We start from the raw sequence: 19,700 nt of genomic DNA, 5'->3' as shown, positions 1-19,700 counted from the left end.
TAGGTTTACTAGATTAAATTAATCTTACTCTATTAAGCAAATTATAGTAAAGTTAATTAGTTAACCAATTAACATATTAGGAAGAGTTTAATTTATAGTTATTATTATTATTATTATTATTATTATAATATATATTTCCCATGATTCCTACCATAACCTCAATCATATTCTCCCAAATTCGCAAATCCAAAGCGGACCCGTGGAAGAAGTAAATGCAAACCTCAAGATTATCATTGTATCCCGAAACAGCAAGCAAGAGGTAAAACCTACGTAGCTCACAATGAACGTTCGGTTCTTGTTCTATTGATTTGAATCGAATAAGAGCGAAAAGTGGCAAGAATCAATCCCCGATGAAACCGAAGACTGCATATCCAATCGATTCTCTTCCCGTTCCATTGTCTCGGAGCGAGAACACGCGCATATGTCCTCATATCTGTTAAATTATTACCCGAATATTACTACAAGTACCAAAATTATAAAATGAACTATCATACCTATTTGCCGTCTGGAGATGTTCCGTCGCTGTTCAGTCCCCATTTATGACCTCAGAACTTCGAAACGAGAAAAATCGACGGAAATTTGTACAACTCCGAAAATTACCCAAATTAGGTCGCTAAACTCGAAAATCCAAATCCCGAAAAGCAAGCATCGGAAATATGCAAAATTTTGCTCTGATACCAAATAAATTGGTATCAGATTAACAAACAAAATCTAAAACGAAAAGCAAGTATCGTATACCTTACTCCGATACCAAAAATAATGTCACGCCCCAAGTAGTCTCTGCCAAAAGAAATTTTGACAACATCTTCCCTGTACGAGTGACAATATAAAACTTTACTACAACCAACTCATACATGGCCAACACGGCCGGATCAATAAATATAAAAATACTAACTAACCATGCAATTTATATCCAAACAGCCTCTGGCTGTCACCATAATACAAAAGAAAGCAAAAACAACATCTAACTTACCTCTTCTGCCAACTGATAGGAGCGTAACAAAACCCACCAAATAAAAATCTACTAAGCAAGCAAAAATACAACCATCACAATGTCTTAAGCAAAACCATACAATCCAAAGTGCAAATCCATTACAAGTTCGAAACAAACAAAAAACCACAAGACTAATACGTAAACTCTCATGACCAGGGGACTAGTAACTGGAACATCCTGACGGTCTCAACCTGAAATAAGAAAATATCAACGGGGTGAGTCCAACACTCAACGGATACCAAGTTGACATGCATAATAAGAAATAACTAGTAGTAATAAATGTGTACAATCTCCTGAAGTAATGGAAAATGTAAAACTGTAAGGAAAGGACAAACTGTACTCACTAGAACCTCCTATCAGAATAATAAGGTCGTCAGACCAAAGGTAACATGTCCCTGTATGCATGCCAAACATATGCATCCATCGAATATGTAGTAAATAAAATGCAGCAAACACAAACAATAAATGCAATCATGTATATGATGTCAATGACATGTCCTGGTCACCCCTGACGCCAGTTAACCGTCTCACACACGATGATGAGACCGAGTGGGTAGGGCTATGACAACTGTACACTCTGCCATCACTACTCCTGATGAGTGACCGAGTGAGCAGGATACTGTCGGAGTACACCTATCCTCTTACCCCAAATCATAAGTGGGGGAGCTCAATGCTCTCATCTCCCTGAGACAATCCAGAGGAGGGATCCCTGTCCTGCTATCACGCTGCAGTCACACTACCCATGAGCTGACCAGCGGAACACCGACAGAGCAACCTGCTACAATAAACCCTGACAGAATAAAACTACTAACCCATGAGTGGTTGTGTGTGCAAATCCATGTAACTAGAAATGTGCTCAATAATAATGGAGTCAACAATTACTCAGCATGCAATCATGCGAGATGGTGCATGACACTATGCATAAAAATCCTGACCATCTCTACCTCCATAAAATATGTACAAAAAATAAATGGATCAAATAAAACAGATTTAGGTACACGGGTCAGATATGGTAAATGTCTAGTCCGGTGTATCCTAATGCATGGTATGCCACTACCACTATGAGCAAAAATAATCATGACAATAAATAAGAGGGTATACAACATAAATGCAGAATAGATAAAAGCATGCAACAGTTATCATATAGTGACATACCAAAGCAAAGATAAGCATAATTATTACTAAAGGCTATAACCTACTACATTTATCAACATGACATATCAAAAGAGATAAGTCAAGATACCTGCCTCAAAAAGTGGAGTTCGTCTCCAAAATAGACCCCACGTCGAGACGCTCGTCTCGAATCAAAGTCCTGTAATACATAATATACAAATTTAGCTAATTACATATAAAAATTAATTAGCTAAATCAAATCCCCAACTAAATTTAATCCATCGATCAAACTAAGGTTAACCTAATCCTAAATAATTCCATACACTAATACATTTGGGTTAACAACAAGTTCATCACCTAGAACTCACCCAAGCTCAATGGCACAACCTGTGGCTCACGGTCAGAGCTATGGATCACCGATGAGCAGTAATGGTTAGAGTTGTATTGGCTGGACCCACACAATTTCATCCCAATCCTCCATTGCCAATTGGAAAACAATCCCAAATCCAACTAATTAAGGATCCTTATAGTAATATACCAAAATCTATATCACCGTCGTAGTTAAAAGGACCATTACCTGGCCTTCTTCTCCGGTGATGACAGCAAGCAACAGTGGCTGGAGCTAGTGAAGCTGCTTTCCACCAAACCATATACCCTAATTTAGCAATCCCACACCCAACCATGTACACAAATCAACAATCCCACATTCACACACCTAAACCAGTAGCTAGGGTTAACGATTACCTCAAATCTGGCCGCAAGGAGTGTGAGGGAAGAAGCTCCGTGAGTGTGAGCGAAGACAGGGGACGTTGGTTGGCCGAGAGTTGTGGATCGGAAGAGGGACAGTGGATCCAAGATAGGGCATGACGATGGAGTATCTGTGTCGATGCAGCAACATCAAGGCTGAGGGGAGACCGACGGATCAACCATAGCGACGATGATTGGGATCCACTGCGGGAAGGTCGCACGGCAGCCTGCACCTCACGGTCGGTGGTATTATATAGACAAATAATAAAGAAATACATTTAATACATGATCCTGTTTGAATGAGGGAAGTTGGAAAGTCGGGGATGGAGTGGCTACTGACAGGATGAATACATCAATCCTGCACAACAAAACCAAACCAGGGAAGGGGTCCCTGACGTTGGTCCTCAGATGCTCAAGTTAGAATCAGGAAGAGAGAATGAATAACCAAGAAATAGGAAAATCTCCCCTTTCCTCATAGTTGGCCTATCCTTTATACATTTCTTTACCATCATTCATCTGCTCTTATTTAATGATATTAATTGCTAGAAGAAGACTTCTTTGTCTTGTCTTCCGTGTATTAATGATAGATGAAGTGTTCTTCTTTGTCTTAGCTTCTTCATATTTAATGATGAACGGATTATTCTATTTTATTTTCTCATCTCCTCCTGTATAATGTCCTTTCTTGCGTCGGACGGGCGCTTCGAGCGGCTCATTTTTCTGCCGACCGAAACAACCAGCTATGAGTTTATCCATTCGGTCGACCGACCCATGATGGTCATTTGTCTGATCGACCGGATGATCCGTCCGACCACTCTTTGCCGACCGGGATAACCAGATAGCCACCTTTAGCCAACTCTTTCCGCAAGTCTTAACCACCTTGACTTTGACCAACATCATGCCACTTGACTCATGACAGGTGTACTCTCCCTTATCGCCGCATCAATACATTAAATTTAAATTACTTTTTTTTTAAATTTTTTTTTAAAAATAATTTAAGAATATAAAAATATATATTTTTGTATTTTAAATAAAAAGTTAAGAAATATAATTATAATTAAATTGTATACATGTTAATATATAGCTTTACAATATATTAGAATACTTATTTAGAGTTAGTGGATTCAAGTTGATTTACTCTATCACAATCCAAAAGATAGTTTTGATTGGAAAGAGTAAAAAACATAAATTTATTTTTAACGAAAAATATGCTTAATTTTCATTTTTTTAAAAAAAATGCTATAATAGGCAATAAGAAATGAAAATAGAAAAAATAACCTGATTTCATAAGCACCACAACATTTTTGGGTGATTATTTTAGCAATATTAAAATTTTGGAAAATAAGTTTATTGAGCTTAAAAATTTATGCTCGAAACATAAAAACAAATTTACCCAAAACTTCCCCAGACATTGATCGATCAGTAACTACAACAGCCGGTCCGACAAACTGGGCAGCCGCCGGAAAAAGTTCAGGCTTGCCGGCGGCATTGGGTCCCGGAACATGGGGTGGCGGAGGAAGTAGAAGCCAAGCGCCACAGCCACCACCTTGGGCGGCACCACGAAGAGCACCAGCGCGACCACAAGGCAGACAAAGATGAAGAGCCTCGTCGCCCTGGGGTCTCTCCAGCTCACGAGCGCCTGCACCCGCTCTCCCTGCGCCGCGAAGTCCCCCAACACCCTCTGCACTCGCGCCGCCAGCGTCCTCAGCCGGTCATACCGCGCCCTCACCACCTCCGGCTGCTTCGTGCTCGGCACCGGGTCGAATTCCTCGTCTAATTCGTCAGCCTCCACTATGTCCGCCTGGGAAAGCCGCGTATCCATCCCTGCCGGCGCTCGCGGCCGGAACCGATGGTACCACACCCCAATTAGGAACACGTAGAGCGCCGCCGTGGGCACCACCAGCTCCGGGTACCACACCAGCACCAGGTAGAGCACGTGGACCAGCACCGTGGTGGTGGGGTTCCTCCAGCGTCGGATGTCGTCGATCCACCTCGCGAGCCCGAAGGCCCATGCGATAACGCCCATGACCCGGAACCAATTGGCCTTGCTTCTCCGGATGCTCCACGAGTGGGTGTCCACGTCAAGCATCCATCGCACCACCTCCCGCCCCAGAGGCGGTTCCGACCGGTCCAGCCACTCCGCCACCATCCTGATCGCCGACACCCGCAGCACCTCCTGATGCACCACGCCGATGGGTTTCAGGTAGTGCATTCGTGGGAGCATCGGCTGCACGTACATGGCGCAGGTGTCCGGCAGCAGCGCCGTGCACGCGAAGCGGACGGCCAGCTGCACCTCTCCCATCTTCTTGACGCCGGAGCGCAGCAATTGCAGTAGCGGGTACGAGGTGGTGTACACCCGGTTGCTCTCCAGGGTGGAGACCCGGATCCGGACCTTGCCGATCCGGAAGTCCTGACGCTCGCCGGTCGGGTCAAACATCCTCCAGTTGTCGAACATTCCAACGGTGAGAACGGTGCAGGGGTCGTACACCTGCCACGTGTACTGCTCGTTCCACCTGGGGTCGAAGCTGTCGACGACGGTCCTCGTCCGCACCCATTTCTTGCCGTACTTAGCAACGCAGTAGGCATCGGTGGAGCCCTTGCCAGCGCCGCCACCGCCGGCGGCCTTTGTCTTCATCGGAAGCAGACCACGAGCTCCTAAAATGCCCAACTCCAGCACGCCCACCGCTGGCTTCCAGAGCTGCTTCGCAGTCGGCCGGAAGTCGCTGCACACGTGTGCTGCTTCGTCCAGCACGTGATACCCGCCCTCCAGGCAAAGCCGGAGGTTGATGCGGCCGCAATAGCCACTACCATTCGGCCCCCCTCCTCCTCCTCCCTCCCCTTCGGTTGCCGCCTCGAGGTTCAACCACTGAGACGCGACCCCCTGCCGCTCATCTAACCTCTGCTCCACTGAGGCCACCTGTACTACCGCGTATCCGAGTAGCGCCGCCTCCTTGGTCGTTCGGTCTTCAACCAGCACGTGCATCTCCTGATTTGTGAGGGGCTCGGACACGACAAACATGAGATCCTCCATCCATGAGAAGGAACAAGAGCTGCGATTGGCCGAGTTGGGCCGCCGCGTCCTCGCCGACTGAAATCCCAACTGAATCTTGACTCGCACATCGTGCACAGACGCCGGAGCCGCAAGACGCAGGTCCTGGACCTCGATGATGGAGGCTCGGAGGTACCACATCTTAGGCGACTGGTACACCTTCGATCGGGTGTAGACGTAGCTCACATACGGTTCGTCCGAGCTCCACGCCTCAGGGAACGACTCGTCCGCCTGGGTCCCAATCCACACCGCCACCATGATGTCCCCTGTCACAGGGGCGTCATCGCCTCCGCCGCCCTCGAGGCGATACCACCGGGGAGCGAGCGGACCGTCAGGCGGTTCTCGGACCGGCACGTCCGTCAGGTCGAAGCACACGCCACCCATGAAAACTTCGGGTGGTCCACTGTCCCACACGGAGATCTCTAACCTTGACTCCGGCCTGCTATGGCTCAGAGCCAACACTTGGTTCCACTCCAGGTTTCCGCTGCCGCCGCCGCTGTCTCTCCCCGGCAAGCAACGGCGGGCATGTGGTCCTGCTCGGATCCTCACGAGCGGGGGGCTCTCGCTCGGGCGAAGGCCCCTTGCCTTCACCACGCGGACGAAAAGGTAGTGCATCGGCTCAACCAAGTCGTAGGCCGGCGGCGGTGCTCGATCGACGGACTCGTTGCAAGAAACGAAGCGACCCGATAGCACTCTAGGGCCACACTCGCCGCTGACGATCCTCTTCGACGAAATCCGTCCAGGCCTTTCCATGTTCGCTGAAGTTTGCATCTTCCGCACCTCCGGCGGATAAGCCTCCACCGATGTCGGCTCTGGGGATGGCGGCGCCACGGTTTCAACGTGCATGTTCACGGAAGGGGGCGGAGATTCCTCCACAACCACGACGGAGACCAGTGGCGGGGACTGCGTCTCGACAGCGGTCTCCGTTGGAGCAGGGCCATCCGGCAGCAGGTCTTTGGGCTCCTCCGGGTTGGGAGGCGGTGCGGTAGTGGGCTGATTGGGATCCGCCCCCTCGGGCTTGGTCTCCTCCGGAGGGAGCGGTTCGTCGTAGTAGTAAATCTTGAGGCCAATCTCGCCGTGGATCCAGCTGAGGAGGCTCCGGCGCTCGAGTGGGAAGTAGATCAATCCCTCATCACCGCGACGAGCGAACTGAGAGCCACAGATGCGCACTCGGCCCAGGAAGTGGTTCTTGCGACCCCCGTTTGGGTTACCCATCCGCTTGTCGTTGTAGACCTCGACGTCTAACTCCTGGTCCGCCATGGTGGCCGGGTCGGCCACCACGAACTCGAGTCGCTCATGCCACTGCGGGTTGAGGTCGCGGGCCACCGTGTGCGTCCGCTGCCGCTGCCCGTCGAACTCCACAACAACGTAGGGGCTCGAGGTGCCGTGGCCATCCTTGGGAACGAGGTCACGCGCGTCGACGACTTCTACGGCGAGCTTGCGGACAGTGGCGGGGGCCGGCGAGCTCGTCATGCTCTCATGGCAGAGATAAGATTATTCAATCTTCGGATTGTGAGAAGAGGAAGCGGCCGACGCGTCGATGGCTTTCTTTGTCTTGGGAACGCTTTTGCTTTAGTGGGTGGATGCTGGTGACGCCGATGGATTCTTCATCTCGATGGCTTGACGCTTACGCAGGGCATGACCTCGCCTTCGAGTCCTGATGGATTCTTGCCTTGCCAGCGCTCTGCTTTTTCTTCGCGCGCTTTAGCGAATCGAATTCGCGCTTTATGTAAAGGCAGTTAGCTTGGAACTAACGGAATTTCTATGGGAAGCATTAATTTTGTTCTTTACAGATTTAAACCCGAACCGAGAAAATCATATTGGACTCAAATATTGCCATTGACATGGGAGATAGGCTTATGAGATAAAGGTCAAAGTTAATAGAAAATTGTTCTCCAACTTTAGACCGCTCTCGAGTCTATACAATCTCTGACTCTAATTTGCTTCGAACTCTCAGTTTTCAATTCTAGACTATTCCCGACTTTGTATAGTCTCTGACTCCAGATCAACCTCGACTCCGTGTGATCTTCGGTTCCACAATGCCTCCTATTTTGTACCGTCTTCAACTCCGAGCCATTCTTGACTCTGTACAGTCTCTGACTCTATACTATCTCCGACTCCGTATGATCTTTAACTCCACACCACCCCTGAGTCCAAGTTTCCCAGATCCAAATCGGTATATTCGACTTCTAACAAGCAAGGCATTGAGCTGTTATTCACTGAAGATACAGACAACGTAGTCATTTTTTCTCGAAGAACGTGGGAGACGCAACTGTTTAACGCGAAATAGGTAAGCAACATAGCTATTTATTTCAATAAATGTGGGTAACATAAGCATGGATCTCAGAACACGTAGAGAACGTGAGAGCACATGCAACTACATCTCTATAAAAGGTTGTCTACTCTTGCACGTGAGGGAGGTAACTATTTGGACTAAGAACATCTACTACTTTACTTTTTTATTCTCCCTCGTTGTAGACTTATTTGAACGACAGAGTGGATGAGCTGGGACACCCCTGATCGTTATTCTAACCCTCTCCTTCGTTATTTCTTTTTCCCATACTCTGGCGGATCCCTCCACAAGCCTTGTTGTCCATAGGAGATTGATGACTTTGTCAACCTCAATGTCAATTCACCGATGGTTCATGTTGGACCATAAATATGCTAGAGGGGGGTGAATAGTATTTTTCACTTTTTCAGAAATCAAGAATACGTAATGGAAAAGAACAGAGACAAAAAGTGAATGCTAACACAAGTGGTTTTACTTTGTCCAAAGTCTTCGACGACTTCTACTCCAAGGCCCGCGATCATCGATCGCCTTCATTGGACAATCACTATCAGTTTGAATAATGTGTTACAAATATTGAGTACAAGAATTGAAATAATTGTTATTGAAAAACAGAAAGGAAATTGAAATCTTTTGTTCTTCGAACTTTGGAGCAACTTTTCGGTGTCGTCGAAGCCTTTTCAGAGCAGCGCGCAAGAATGAAACTTGTAGTAGATGATTTTCTGAAGCTGCTGGTCGAACACCTTTATATAGGTCCATTTCGGGCACCTGGAGCCCCTCTCGGGCGCCTGGTCCGTGCTAACATGGGGAGCTCTCGTTAAAACTTAATCCGTCAAGTTTATCCACTTCCGAGCACTCGTACCTCCTCCGGGTGCCTGGACCGTTGACATGTGTTCGGCCAGTCGTCGCGTTCCAACTCAACTTCTGGATAATTTTTGTGGTCTGAATGCCTGGACCAACTCTGAGCACCTGGATCGTTTGGGTGCCTGGCTAGGCATCCACGGGTTAAGCTACTCTGGGTGCCTAGACTAACTCCAGGTGCCCAGACCCGGGCACGCGGACCCTCTTTTTCAACCTTCACTTCCCTGCAAAAAAGAGTTAGTCCAAGTATAAAAAGTACCCTACAAAACAGAGTTAGCACATTAAAAATGTGATAGTAGAAGTAATTAGATCTTTTCTTGTTGAGACCAGGATCTAGTCAAAGTCTCAGCTTAGGTTTTCCAAATGGACCTAAGTTGGAACGACGTTTACAGTTCCCTCAACTAGGAATACGCCCTCACTGAATCTCTCCTCCAGTTGCTTACCTCCACTTACTAATTGCAGTCGCTTGACTTTATTTTTGACCCACCAAGTCTTCCCGCCAGTTGTCAGGTCTAGCGGACCCAAATGGATTTCGATTGGTTGTTAGGTCCCGCAGACTCAACTGGACTTCCTGCTAGATATCGGGTCCTATGGACCTATCTAGACCTCGTACTAGCTATTGGGTCCTGTGGAACTAACTGGATTTCAGCTTGGTGTCAGGTCCTTCAGACCAATCAATTCCTGCACACTTGGTAGAAATGTTAGACAAACAACATATCTAACTTTAACCTATTTGTCATACATTAAAAATCTAATTATCAGTGCAACCTGCACCAACAGTTATTCATCAGCAATCTCGATAGGATTAAATTTAGAGCTATTTGTGATAACTCTTAGTTAAGACATGAACTGAGACATTGAGATGGATGACACTGGAATGCCCAACATCATCACCCTGGAAATGAATGATTTCAACAAAATGATTACTGTCATGACACAGGTGGTATTGCAAGGATATCCCTAACAACTAACACCGCCAGTACCCAAGCCAAGATGCCACCTTGATCGGCTGAAGCACCTCAAGTGTCTCATCAAAAGTTGACTAGACCAACCAAAACTCCTCAAGTTGTGATCCTTACACTAATTGGGGCATCAGCTATATGAGCACCATCCTTGGAATATGAGAGAAAGACCCTATATCGAGATCCTCTAAGGGGAAAAACTCCCGCATCTAACAGAGAGAAGGCATCCCAAGACCCTCCATTTCAAGAAATATCATTCAAGATGAATTACCGCAACATTTGCAAGCACTGCAGATCGAGGAATACAATAAAACAACCTACCCTGAGGACCATGTCTGTAAATTTGAAAACACCTCTTTATTACATTAGTATACATTTGACATCAAATGTCGAGTCTTCTTGACAATTCTCTCAGGCTCGGTTTAAAGGTGGTTTAATCGTCTTTTTGTTTTCCCATTCGAACGTTTGAAGAATTCAAGATTATGTTCATTCACCACTTTGCCACCAGGAGGTATCAAAAAATTCCACTTGATTTGTTTGCTCTCAAGCAAAATTCCAAAGAACTTTTAAAGGAATATATACAACAGTTCAACCGGGTAGCTATGAATATTTCCTCGGTTACATTGGACGTGCTGGTCAGTGTCTTCTCACAAAACTTAATAGATGGATATTTTTTTAAGTCTCTAGAAAAAAGCCCCAGTCGATTTCGATACTTTGCAGGCCTGAGCAATCAAATATGTTCATGTTGAAGAAATCCAGTCTACAAGGAGAAAGGAAGTTCCAACTTTGATTTCAGCCTCCTCTCAACTGGACTGTAAAGCTGCCCCTCTTCCTTTATGGGATTGGGAACTCGCGAACCAAAAGGGAGAAAATGTTGTACAGACGGTGAAAATTATCCCGACCACTATGCCTTATTTAGGTCGGCGACCCCTCGAGATGGATCGTTATTGTGCTTACACTACAACAAAAACCCTCATAGACATCGGTTTTCCATCGGTGTCTATTACATTTTTGACCGATGTCTATGAAGCCGATGTAAAAGGTCTGTCATTTTAGACATCGAGTTAAAACCGGTGTAGTATCACTTAACGACACCGGTGTTCGAATCGGTTATTAACAGGTGTAGTATCACTTAACGACACTGTTTTCATCAACGGTGTAAAACCGATGTAATATTATATGTTAATAACACCAGTTTTGGCAGCGGTATACGACCGATGTAATATTAGTTAATAACATCGGTTTTGCAACGGTGGAAAACCGATGTAATATCAGTATTTTTCACAAATTTGATTTCCGAAACAATGAAAAACTGACAATAACAAAAAAAAAACACAAATATTCATTAATTACACAAATATTCTTCATTTAACAGTATCCATAAAATACACAAATATTCACAAATTACATAAATAATCTTCTTACAACAGTATCCATAAAATACACAAACATTCTTTTTACATCAAAAGCTAATATATATCAGAATCATTAAGGTAGAACATTCTTTTAACAACACATCAAGGTAGAACCGCACTTCAAATGTAATCTAGCATGCATTCAGCCCACTCGAACCGCACTTCATCAATTTTAACTCTGGAGTACTTGAGATTTGTAAACTGTAAAAACACATAAATAATATATTAGTAAACCAAGACAAAAAATTATAGTTGAAAAAGTAGTAAGAGCACCAGGTAACAAGATGACTAATTTGAATGCTTAAAAGGAGACACATTCATCATTTATCTCAACCACATCATATAGTGATAGATTTATCATTCCTGGGAACTTAATATATTCCAAACCAGAAATTATTGCAACAAAATTTTCTCATAGTTGCAATTTAATTAATCAGTACTTGATGGAGGTTCAATCTTTTCATATTCAGAATATCATTCAAACATCCTGGTGTAGCAACAATGATATCAGCTCCACGATCCAACTCTCTTAACTGGGGTCCTTTTTAATTAATCAGTACTTGAGAAGTGCCAATGAACGTATTCTTGGTACTTCTTTTTGAAAATGGAAAAAAGAGATTTCCAACCTCTCATCAGAAAGTCCTGCCAACTATAATGATATAACTAAAGATTTTATGTTTTTGTGAAACATGAGTAAAAGAGGGTGGAATTGGAATGACACTTGTTTAATTATGCACAAACAGCTAAGAATTTTGAATTTAAGTAATAGCAATAAAGTTAAACTAGATAACTTGGACAACGTATGATTTGAACACATCATAAAAAATTCAAAGAAATGTCAATCAATCAAAAAAATTAAACCAGTAAAAATCTAGCAAATATGTGCATAATTTTGAAACATAGATAATGAAAGACATTATAACTAGGGAGTCAAAGCTTACCAAAGCTTACCATCATTCTTGTTGAGAATTAATGATAGACAACTCTTCTTCGTACTCCATTGCGTGTAATGAGCATTCCCTTTCAATTAATAAAAATTCCTGAAAAATATATGCCCTGTTAATTTCTTTTGTCGCATGTTTTGTTGGGGAGCTGGCAGTGATACTCAAGAACAGTTCAAATCAATTTTCACGGTGTAGAACTCAAACTATGATGATTTGTTCATTCACGTAGAATGCGGAGGGTAATACCTGTAACTGGTGATGACTAAACAAATAAAGGATTCCATATTCCGAAGAAGCAACTAATTCTACAAGCGCATCACGATGATCTTTTAAATTGCCCGTTTTAGCAAGAGAAACTGACACCTATTGGTGAACAAAAAAGGACCAATAAAGATTTGTTCCCTAATCTCCCTGTATCTGACAGCTTGTGGTCGTCCATTATCCCTTCTTCAGTGACATACTCAAGATTTTTTTCACAATACTTCTACCATCTTCCGTCACTGCAACATGCAACTTGATAACCAACAAGGTAAATTTGGTCTTCCAAGTACTATTGAGCAGGCAATATATAAAGCAATTATAAATGAAATATTCAAACAAGACATGCTTACTCTAGGAAAATGTTCAAATCTGGGGCTTCTACCAATCTTAATAAAAATTGACAGTCAACAAGCTGGTAGCTAAAAAAAAATCTATCAAAATGCTATAAACTTCATGGGGAAATTTTGAAAAGTCTAGTAATCAACTATAGTGTTTGGAGACTTTAGTAATCAACTATAGTGTTTGGCATTTTGGTGTGGCCATACGACATTGTAAAAATGTTAGAAACAACTATAGCTAAAAAAAAAAATATTAAGTACCTCTCGATGTGTCATCAAATAGCAGCTGCCTTATTTGAGTATTACTTCCCACATTCATATACTTGGCATCCTCACAGTACTTGGATCTCCACCGTCTGAATTTATCTGCAACTATTTGCTTATCACTAACAGTGAGCTTTTCAATCTTTGATAGATGGACTTTATCGACCAGAATTCCTTCAGATTCCATCTTTACTAATAGAACACCAAAAGGGCGCCAACACTTTTCATAGAAGTCATACATTGTTCCTTGTATACTGCCTTTCAAAAAGCATGGAACACACATAAGTTTTTCTTTCAAGCGATTAAAAAGTTTTAATGTATTCACTGCATCTAAAGCAGAATATCTGATCCACGATCTTCGTTCTTCTCTTTGTAGAACATCAACAGGAGGAAGTGTGATAATTTTTCCTTCAGTTCCATCTTTCTTTAATTTTTTCTTACCAAAGATGGATTTCATTGACATCTTTCCACTGATTAATTCAACATCATCATCTGAGTTTCTTTGAGACATGATCTTTGGGTCACTTGTAAGTGCTTCAAGTGAATAACCCCCATCAGTTGTCCTAGAAGAATCAAAAAGTCGTGCAAGATGCATGGTATCCACATGGAACCCAGCAAGCTTGATCCCATTGTTTCCTATTATATGACTATCAAAGCTATAATTATGCCAAACCTACACGTTATTGAAGAGAAATACATTTAGTATCACACAACTTTGAATACAAGCATGCCTTATTCCAACTAAGAGGAAGAAGCACTAGTATAGATAAGATTATCATAAAACAAAAAGCATAATTTGAATGGAAAATAGGAAGAAACTCACGAGTGAGAGCGGCTACTCAGCTCGTTAGCGTTTGTTGACCCCACAGATCTATTTCTTCCTCCATTTGTCAGAATTTCCCAGACATCATCTATGCTGCCAACTTGAGGTTCTAAAAGGCCAGGCACATCTTGCGTCCCATCTGGTGCTTGCTTTATATCCAACCTTCAGAAAAACAACAAAGCCCAACAAATTGAACCTTTACTTGGCAAGAGGTAACAAAACAGTTTTCAATCATGCATGATTACAAATCCTTCCAGGATAATTCTACCTCTCTGAGAGTTGGTCGGGACTATCTGCAAGAAGATCTCTGATCTTCTCATTATAAACCTCCAACATACTGACATAAAATTCATATCTCATGAGAGAGCTTCTCTATCCAAAAATTTTGAACAGTTCTTCTAACGCTCTGTAATTAACGCCTCTATTCTTTGGAATCCCTTCCATTATTAAAGAAACTTGATAGTTCAAGGAATACATAAAACCAACTTAGCAATAGGAAATAACAACTCCTCAATCTAGCAAACAGAAATGATAAAATCAACTCAGGGTAGTGTTTGAGGAAATTCATCAAACACATTGCATGCATCAATCAATTAATACTTGCAATCAAGAGATCAAGAAGATGAAACTCTAATATTTTTTAGCTTCCACTATACTTGAGTTTCTAGGTTACACATGCAAGTTTCTAGGTTACCTGGAAGAGATGAAACCAAATCACTGCAGGTTGCTGCAAAGTATTGATGAAGAGATCACCAATCACTGCAGATGGTTTCCTGATAGATCAAATTCGTTGTGCAATAACCCTCTGCTAAACCCCTCAGTCTACCATCTAATTAGTTGTGCTTTACTCTACATTTTGTATCAGATGGTTAGGCCTCTATCTAATTTGTAATTCTTGAGACTTTGCTTCTTTTCTATATGCTAGGGAAAAAAACTCTAAATCTCCTATTCAATCGCTGCATGAGTCAAATTCAGTAAAGAATTTACAATATATAGACTTTATCAATCAGTTGCTGTGTGAAGCATGCATGAACATGGCCTGATCTCACCTTCCATTTCTCTCTCTTTTTTTAAGATAATAATAGTAATTTAAGTAGCAGGTTTTGATCGAATTGGTTGGTTTGTCAGCTTCATACAATTTCCAATGCATGGATTGTCGTTTAATACTACTTTGCATTGCTAATGCTAAATGCTAACCTCGTTGACTCATTTTCGCAAACAGGAAGGGCGCATGGATGCATCCTCCTCCCAGCGAAAGCGACGTGGCGACGGCGACGACCGTCTCCCCTCAAAGCCTCGACCCGCTTGTTCGTCGCTGTCGCGTGGAGAAAAGGGTTCCACGGCATTGGAGGAGGACGTGGAGGAGTTCTTCGCCATCCTGCGCCGAATGCGCGACACATCGCAGTCCGTGTCCGTTGGGCGAGGCACCGCGGCGTCGGCCAGGTGGAGCCCGTCGTTCGAGTGGGAGGACTTCTTCGGGGGTGGTGCCGAGAAGGTCGCCTGCGAGGGGGGCGATGGAGCTCGAGCGGTGATGTCGGCGGTAGATGAAGAGGCGAAGCGGCCACAGGGCATCGACCTCAACGCCGATCCGGGGCTCGAGGCGGAGGGTGTGGTTGTGCCGAGCCCCCTCGGTGAGTATACCGCCCTCTCAGTGCTTCCTCCGGCTGTTTCCTAAAATCAAATGTCGTTGCTGCTCTCTAATTGGTGATCTCCTCCAGGTACCCGCGCATGCTGACCACGACCTTCCGCATGGGGTTGGCCAGCGGCTGGGTGTCCTCAGCGTGCACGGCATCACCGTTCGCGGGGTGGCCGACCACGGGGTCGCCGAAGGCAGCAGGGGCGATCGCATGAGCGACGGAGAGTGCAGCTGAGATGGAGGAGCGGAGATCGGCGGGTGAGAGTGAGCTGCCATCACCGCTACCAATTCTAGAGGCGGCGTCGGGGGATGGAATGCAACTCCGTCACCTCGTCCTCCATGGGTTAGGCCGCCTACGCTGCTACCCTTTGCGTCCTTAGTCAAACAAAAGGCAAGCTGTGCTGTGTATCGATCTAGGAAGGGGAAGAGGGAGATGAGGTTGAGAGAGATGATCGGACGGGTAGCGGCGAGGAGGAAAGTGGTGGTGGTGTTGCGAGACGATGCGATATAGGTTTAGGTTTGGAGGGAAGAGTGAAGTGTTACAAATTTCGGCTAAGTATTGGTGGGAAAATTAAATTATTTTATTTTATCATAGACACCGGGTTTTAAAAACCGCTGTTAAAATCGGTGTCTATTAACAAAAAAAGGCGCGCATAGAATCAGCTTAAAAACTGATGTCTATGAGCGAAAATCTGTGCTTATAGACACTGGTTTTTGGAAAAACCGGTGTAAAATACTCAAAGACATCGATTTTTGCTTAAAACTGCTGTTGTTCCACCGATGTCTATGAAGGTTTTTCTTGTAGTGTTATCATCAATCGGAAATCCACTCTACTCGAGATTACAAACAGTATGTGAGAGAGTTATGATGAGTGGTTGATCAACAAAAAACTGATTAGAATCGACCGAGTAGAAGATCTCTCGAGCCTTACCAACGCTCTCACCATCCTACTCACCATGTTGCTACTAATCATAAGCCAAATCAGTGAACTCACTCACTCTCTAGATAGCCCCGAGGCTCACGTCGATCTCATGGGTAGGCAGATTAGGAGAAGTATAATGATAAAAGCGGTAAAGTTAAGATTAATCTTCGAGGAATTATCTATATGATTTTGGGAGGTCCAACAGATGGAGACTCTACTACTCGAGTAAAAAAAATCATGATTGAAGATAGGAGAGTTATGGAGTTAGCACCAGCTAGGGAAAAGGAAGTGACCCTTTAATTAGTTTTGAACTCAAGTGTAGGTCTAGGTAGGCCGGCTAGAGTGGATGAATAATCCTGAAAAAGAGTTAGAAAGATTCTCTTGTTATTGAACTTAGAAAAGACACAATATTAAATAAAAAATAATAATAGAAAAAGAATTACAAAAAAAATAAGAAGGTTAAGGAATCTTTTACTCGGTTACAACCTAAGTGGTTGTTAATCCAAGACAGTTTAAACTTTACTAAAAAAACTCCTTCATGCAGGAGGAGTAACCTCTTACAAACTTTAAAAGTTCAGAAATTAACTAGGAATTGAATACAGTGATTGATGTTTAATTCTTAGTTCTAGGAGGCTTTTTATATCCTCTTGGGAGAATGTTTCTATTGGCAAATGTGACTCGGAGGTGTCTCCAAAGGGATCTAAGGCACCTCCAGTGTAGATAAAATTTTATCGGAAGTGTAACGATCAACCACTACTCTGCTCGATGGGAGGCGCCTCGTCTACTGTTCATTTGAGGTGCCTGAAATCACTTAAGGCACCCTCGCACTTCGTAGATGGGAGGTGCCTCTAGTTGCCCTAAGGTGCCTCGAATCCTTTGCTGGGCAACTTCAACATATAGGCATTGGAGGTGGCTCCAAACAGTTATCGTGCGTTGGGTCTTCAAGTCAACTTTTGAGTTGACCTCTTTTACGCTCCTGCTCGCTTGGGTGTTGTTTCGGTCGACTGAGGTTGAACTCACTCGAATTCAACTCCTTCATTCTCCTCGAGCAGGCTTCCTTGTGACTTCTCATCCACCGGTGTACTCTTCCATAGCTTTTCATCCCTCAGATGCACTAAGCCCATCGACTCATTTCCCATGCCATCCTTCTCACTCGTCATGTCTTTTGCTCAACTTCTTATTTTTCTAAGTTCCTGCACACTTAAACACAAGGGATCAAAAATATAGGACCAAAGTTAACTCGATTGATCACATCAAAACTAGGGATGACAATTTTCCCCGTGGGTTCGGGGCCCCGCGGGGAAAACCCGAAATGGGGATGGGGATCCCCGATTTTTCGAGGATGGGGCGGGTTTGGGGCGGGTATGGGAATACTATCCCCATCCCCGAACCCGCCCCGAATATTATTATTATTAATATTAATAAATAATAATAAGATTTTTTTTAAAGTATTAATAATATTATTATTAATAATATTGATATTAATAATAATAATAAAATAATAATAATAATAATAATTAAATATGGGGATGGGGCGGGGATGGTGGTGGGGATGGGGATTTGATCCCCGTGGGTTCGGGTTCGGGGAATTTCTGAACCCGAAAAAATGAGAGCGGGGCGGGGATGGGGATGACAAACCTGCCCCCACCTCGCCCCATTGCCATCGCTAATCAAAACTAACCTAGAGTACTTACACCAAAGATTTGGAAGGAGTGCAGATGCATCATGATGATGTCTTAGTGATCCAAGCTCTCATCGCCAACTACATTGTGAAAAGGGTGCTCGTAGATACATGCAGTTCTGTCAACATCATCTTTTAAAAGGCTTTCGACCAAATGCAACTTGATGGGGGAAGAGTTTTGTTAAATAAATACTTCCTTGTATGAATTCACAGGATATGAGGAGCAGTCGTTTAGCTAGATTAATATCTCCCTTTCCTTGGAGAAAAAAGGTGAAGAGGACTCGGCGTATGCCCTTCATTATCATAAATATGACCTCTGCTTATAACATCATACTAGCAAGATCGATGCTAATTATTGGATCGTTAAGAGGCTAGGAGGGGGGAGGGAGGAGGGTGAATAACGTTCATCAAAAATAGTGAATTAAAATAAGTTATGCAGCAGAATAAAGAAAACAAAAACACATGCTAACACATATAGTTATTTACTTGGTTCAGAGCCTTTGACGACTCCTACTCTAAGGCCCGCACTCGTCGAGTGCTTTTGTCAGACAATCACTAATAATTTAAGAAGTTACAATAATGAAGTACAAGAACTATAATGAAAGGTTACTAACAACAGAGAAAACTAAGTGCAGCTTGATGTCCGGTTCTTGGTGGAGTGTTACAACATCGTAGGAGCTTTTTCAGAGTAGCGCGTAGGAACGAAAGTTGTAGCAGTTGTTGTTGTGAAGTTGTTGGTCGAATGCTTTTATATAGGCCCATTTCGGGTGTCTGAAATTGTAGGATCGAAATAACCTAGAGGGGGGGGGGAGGGTGTATAGCGCTTGTGGCTTTCACGTTAATTTAAAAATAATCGCGTAAAGAGTAAGTGCAACGGAAAAGAAATAAAGAAAGGAAAACAGAAAGCCGAGCTAATACCTTTGGTTTTTTACTTGGTTCAGAGTTTGTGACGACTCCTACTCCAAGACCCACGATTGTTGATCGATTTCGTTGGAAAATCACTATTATTTTGGAAAATCTTTACAAATAGCAGAATTGCAAGTGCAGTAATTTAATTACAATATACCAACAACGACGTTGAAATTGCAAGCTTTTGGTTGTTGGAGCAGCGTTACAACTTCGTTAGATCATCTTTGGAGCAGCGCACAAGAGAATAGTCGTGAAATCAAGTTCTATCCGGCCACTATTTGAACAAGATATTTATAAATTGTTGAAGGCACCTTCAACCCCATTTAAGGCACCTCCAGCAGTGCAGCTTATCCCTGCAGCATCGGAGACGATAACTTCAGCAATCCAGGAAGTTTATCCCTTCAAAGGCGCCTTCAAGTCATAGAAGTCGCCTTCCATTCGGTCTCCAAGGTGCTTTCAGGTGCATGGAAGGTGCCTCCATGCCTCTCCGCGGGAGC

At 43.7% G+C, this 19,700-nt stretch overlaps 1 protein-coding gene across 1 annotated transcript; it reads right to left on the bottom strand.

Moving 5' to 3' along the window:
• Positions 1-4,183: 4,183 nt before the first annotated feature.
• On the bottom strand, positions 4,184-7,454 carry LOC121978494 (protein QUIRKY-like). Its single transcript, XM_042530838.1, has one exon. It carries the CDS (start codon positions 7,371-7,373, stop codon positions 4,278-4,280), a length of 3,096 nt encoding a protein of 1,031 aa, XP_042386772.1. The 5' UTR covers positions 7,374-7,454; the 3' UTR covers positions 4,184-4,277.
• Positions 7,455-19,700: the final 12,246 nt, after the last annotated feature.

This window comes from Zingiber officinale, chromosome 1B (genome assembly GCF_018446385.1).
Source record: "Zingiber officinale cultivar Zhangliang chromosome 1B, Zo_v1.1, whole genome shotgun sequence".
NCBI classification, from domain to species: domain Eukaryota; kingdom Viridiplantae; phylum Streptophyta; class Magnoliopsida; order Zingiberales; family Zingiberaceae; genus Zingiber; species Zingiber officinale.
This window is presented reverse-complemented; position numbering and strand designations above follow the sequence as displayed.

Bases quoted from the DNA above. Each gene is read 5' to 3' on its own strand.
- LOC121978494 (XM_042530838.1), bottom strand. From the start codon at position 7,373: ATGACGAGCTCGCCGGCCCCCGCCACTGTCCGCAAGCTCGCCGTAGAA.